At 29.5% G+C, this 5033-nt stretch overlaps 1 protein-coding gene across 1 annotated transcript in view; it reads right to left on the minus strand.

The window, feature by feature from the left end:
• LOC105620962 (pleckstrin homology-like domain family B member 1) overlaps positions 1 to 5033 on the minus strand; it is a 24417-nt gene that overhangs the window by 4085 nt on the left and 15299 nt on the right. The window contains exons 9-10 of the mRNA XM_012202436.1: positions 4058 to 4187; positions 297 to 491 (exon numbers count right to left, since the gene is read on the minus strand). Coding sequence (XP_012057826.1) covers positions 297 to 491; positions 4058 to 4187 — 325 coding nt within the window. The remainder of the gene's footprint in view (positions 1 to 296; positions 492 to 4057; positions 4188 to 5033) is intronic.

The raw sequence follows: 5033 nt of genomic DNA on the forward strand, positions 1-5033 counted from the left end.
TTTAAGTATTTATTATAATAGCAAATATATTTTCTTATTCTTTACATGTTATATAAATATTGTTAAAAACTTTATTTTTGTTCAGTTTGTTATAAAAAAATCTCGAGCAATCTGCCGAGTAAAAATTTTGAGCGATCTGATTCTCTAGTACCCTTAAAAAAGCTTAAATTTGCCTTGAATGTAAAATTTCTTGATTTTCTTTTTAAAAAAAAGTCAAGCTTTTTTTCTGAAGCAATTATCTTGTTGGCTCGTATTATATCTTTACACAGATAATTAATCAATTTTGAAAATATTACCTGAAGTTTTGCCTTTTCGCGATGTTTGACAGGTTGCAATGGTCCAAGAGTATCCATCTCGCTAGATGTCTGAGAAAGAGGGCGACTTCCATTTCCGTCGATAATTCCGCCGCCGCCACCACCACTACCGCTACCACCGCCACTATTGTCGCTAAGCCTCTCACCTTCCATCGATGTCCTCCTATCGTCTCTCATCTGAAAATAATTCACATATTCTCATTATTCTGTTTTATCAACTTTCACAGAAATATTTAAAAAAATAATCTTGATTCATGTATTTTCATTATTAAACAAAAAATTAGGAAAAATATGCATATTTAAATTCCTGTTCATTCATCACTATTATCAGATTGTGAAAGCATTCCAAAGCGAGAAAACATTCAATAAAGTTTCTATTCAAATTATATTGATATATGAATAGAAATGAATAGAAATATTTTTCAATAAAATAACATTTGCAATCGATGAAACAGATTTATAAAATATATTGAAAACTATCTTCTTATTTTAAGGAGAAATTAAATCATATTTATTTTTGTATATTATTAATTTGACAAATTTATCATAGCTGTGAACATAAGTTATTTTGTTTTTAGTTATGCATGATTCATTTCCATAAGTGATTTTTATCGATATATTATTTATATGTGGCATTTATTAATTAACGAGTTTCTAATATATTTTACAGGTTTGTAAGCATTGTTTTATCAAAATATTAATAATTTTTAAATTTACAAGGATTTGTATTGTATTTTTTTTGCTTCTGATGTCACAATCTGAAATAATAATGATAAATAAACACACACTAATGATATCAGTGTTTAAGTCAGTATTTGTTTTTGCATACAGTTTTTTCGCGTGCATATTTGCAAATTTCACGTCTTCGTCTGATGTGTCGTTTTTTTGTTTTGCCTTTTATATAACTTATCCACATAAGCGACATCGTATTATATCTAATTTTAAAATGTATCTAATTTTTAAAAAGTTGTCTAATTTAACGAAAAATGATAGCAACTGCCGAGATATTGTTTCATTCACACAAATTCAAATGGATGATAGAGAAAGACTGACGCTGGTGACTTGGTAGTCCAGCGATATAATTCCCACCGTAAAATATAACTTCGTACTCCCACTTACTCACCAAAGTGCCGTGAGCACTAAAATTCGCCTGCGCAATAAGTTTTAAGTATTCATTCATAAAATATCATGCTACGTGTAATAGGTGTTGAATGACACAGATTGCTAAAACGAGATATTTGCTTTTCGTAACGCAAAATATAATATAATACTCATTGTAATTATATAATATTATGTAATTACAATTAAATTATATCGGATATTGCTGACAAAATAAAAAAAATAAAAATTAAATTTCGATGCACAGTAAATAAATTAGATAATACTTATGAATAAACGAAAACCGATTGAATTAATTAAATTATGTCAGTGTTTAAATCAGTATTGCTTTTGCATATCAAATTAAATCTTTGTTATCAACATTATTATTGCGTTTTAAATAATTGAGCAATATTATTATATAACATTAACGTCAAAAGTAACGTTCCTTTAAATGGTTTTTGCTATTAGTAGTCAAGTGGTTCAGAGATGAGAAATTCCGTCAGCTTGGCATACGTGGTGACTCATCATAAATACTAATTTACCGCGAACATTTTACTTCGGCTTAACTCAATACTAAGTAAAGTGGTAGGAATGCAAAGAGTAATATGTGTCTTCGAAGAAATATAACTCAAGAAGAAGAAACATATTTATGCGCAAATAAAAAATAAAAATTTTAATTTGTCATAAAAAATTTAATTTGTAAACGTTTCTTTGATTATTTTTCATATTGTTAAAAATTTAAATATCTATTTGATTAAATGTGCGAAGAAAATATGGAAAATTTATCGTATAAGTCTAGTATGTACGTCTATAAGTATGTACATACATCTAACAAGAAAGAGGTCAGTTGCAAAAGAGACTTATGCATTTGATGTCATCAATGCTGTCATCATAAATTATTGCTGCAGGCTTAATCAAGACTTTATAAAAGCACATTTATCGAAGTACAGACTACTCTCTGAATGCTGCCCAACCCGCGGCATATTCGCATATCGGGGTTTAGATGCATATCACACTGGGAAAAACACGTGCGCAATGACGAAAACACTTGCTCCAGAATGCAAATGGATATACTTGCGAAATGTCAGCGCTGAAAACGTACGTCTTTGACGTGTAGTAGGCAAAATGCTACACGAATTTCCGGTGACAACAAATACGTTGTTTTTCAATATACACGAAAGTGTACTTTAAGATGATCTCTTTCAACTGTCAAAACAAGAAATGATACACAAAAAGTCTTATAGTCCGTTATACGTACTTATATCTATACTTATCGTTTGCATCGTTTAGCACAACTCTGATACTGTGTAGATAATATATTTATTATAAATATTTCTTTACACATACATTGTTTCCAATTTTGTGTGTGATTCAAATTTAAAAATATTAATTTAAAAATATTTAATTTAAAAATATTTTAAATATTAACTCTACGTTCCTTTCGAGCATTCCAGTTGATTCTCTTGAACCATATAAGTATTCTCTCATAAAATTGCTTAGAGACGTAAACACATTCTTTGCATCCGATTGACACGATAATGGAGTTTTTTTAGAATTATGCCGAGATAAATAAAATAATAAAAAAATATTATAGTCTTTTATTATAGTCAACACCAATCGTAAAACGAGAGCGTAGAAATTGAGAGAGAAAGAGAGAGAGAGAGAAATATGAAAAAAGATAACAAAGATAAAAACAAGTAAAGAATTAAAAAAAAATATACTATTATATTTACATTACATTGTTCTTGTTATATAATTTAAAACTCTAAGAACATAACCCAGTAATTGAAGACTTCACATTAAAAATACAAATATTTCACATTAAAAATATAAATATTTCGCATTAAAAATATTTCATTTATCTTAAAAACATTATATTTATATAAAATTTCTTTAGTAAAAAAGAAATCAATAGCTCTCATTTTCGCAAAATAAATAAATTTGTGACACAGTCCTGGTGAAAATTTTTCTCATGATTTTTATACGAATTGGAATATTTTTCAGAAATACTAAAAAATATTCGGAAAGTTTACATCTTCTCTCAGAACTTTTCATACAAGTGAATTCTGAAATATTTTGAAATTTCTCATCCCAATTTTTAAAAAGTATTTTTAAATTTTTTATATTTTATAACATTTCATTAGAAAGTATACTTACAACAAATCTTAAAAATCTTACGATATTTCATAATTAACATGAAAAATTATAGAGAAATTCTGAAAAATTCTGAGAAAAAGTTTCATCAGGGAGATGTGTCTCGGAGCAAGAAAAATCTCGCTTGCGTGAACACTAAAAAATTTTAGGAGAGAAGACTTGTCAAGGGACATTTCTTTGAACAGGTGTGCGATAAAATCCACACGAGCAAAAATAGAAACTGAAAGATAGACTCTCGCTTACTCGACGTAATATCCGTAGTATACGTATGTATACACGTGTCCGTGCAACAGCATTTGATTAAACGATAAAATATTTTTGGAAATCAATGCGTATGAGTAAATAGATTCTTGGAAAGGAATTATAAACATTTCATGTAAACGTTCAACATTCCATTTGCACAAAGTGATCCCAAAGTGAATTGAGATATAAACTTAAATTAAATTTGATTTAATGTGAAATATGTGTTTCATGCTATATATACTTACATTGTCATTTTGGAGTAAACTGTAAGAATTATTCAAAGGTCCCGGACTGGGAGAAGTAAGTTCTGAAAGTTTGCTAGGCGATAATTTTTCGCCGTTTCCACCTTCGGCGCCGTCAGTGCTTCCACTACCACTGGAAAAATAAATTGATAATAATTATTTGCAATTATGTTACAATTCTTCATAATCTGTTGATCACATTAAAACTTTTAACTTTAATGAAACTTTAATGAAATAAAAAATGAGTCTATATTTCATTATCTTTTACATCTTTACAAATTAATATTAAAAATATCCTAAATATAAGTGTAAAAATGTAAGAAATATGAATAATTTAATTGATTATTGTCATGTTGCACAAAATAATGCAGTTTCTTTGATATTGTTGAATCCTATTTACACTTTATACTTGATATGAAACTTTACGCTGACACATTTAGTAATCGCTATTATTAACTGAAGCGTAAACACTGAATGTCGCGAATTTTATTTGGCGCTTTTGATATCCTCGTCAAAAGGAAGGAACACGATGCACTTCTAAAATCACGGTCCTAGTTCCTGAGCTTTGCGAAACTGAGAAGAAGGCCTACAGTCGACTATAGCGAAAGGCAGGTATTATTAAAACCTAACAAGTACAAAGTGACTCGGTAGACCGGTTCGACGATACCACCGGCACAGCATTTAATTCTTCTACAATGTTAAATGCAGCGCGATACCCGAACATTCCGATCTCGTTGCCATGCCAACCTCGGCCTTGGTTGACTAGAAATATTTCCTTGTTCCCAATAACTGACCTCTGATTCTATTGAAGCCTATTTCTGTAATTTTATTTTTCTTCTTTTTAATAATGGCTCTAAACGAATGAAGCTTCATGCATTGTATGCTATACGCACATATTCGTGCGTGTGTGTGTGTGTATGTGTGTGTGTGTGTGGGGGGTGGGGGGGGGCACGACGATAATATAGTAGATATGTTGTGA

Source organism: Atta cephalotes (genome assembly GCF_000143395.1).
Source record: "Atta cephalotes unplaced genomic scaffold scaffold00031, whole genome shotgun sequence".
Classification (NCBI taxonomy): Eukaryota; Metazoa; Arthropoda; class Insecta; order Hymenoptera; family Formicidae; genus Atta; species Atta cephalotes.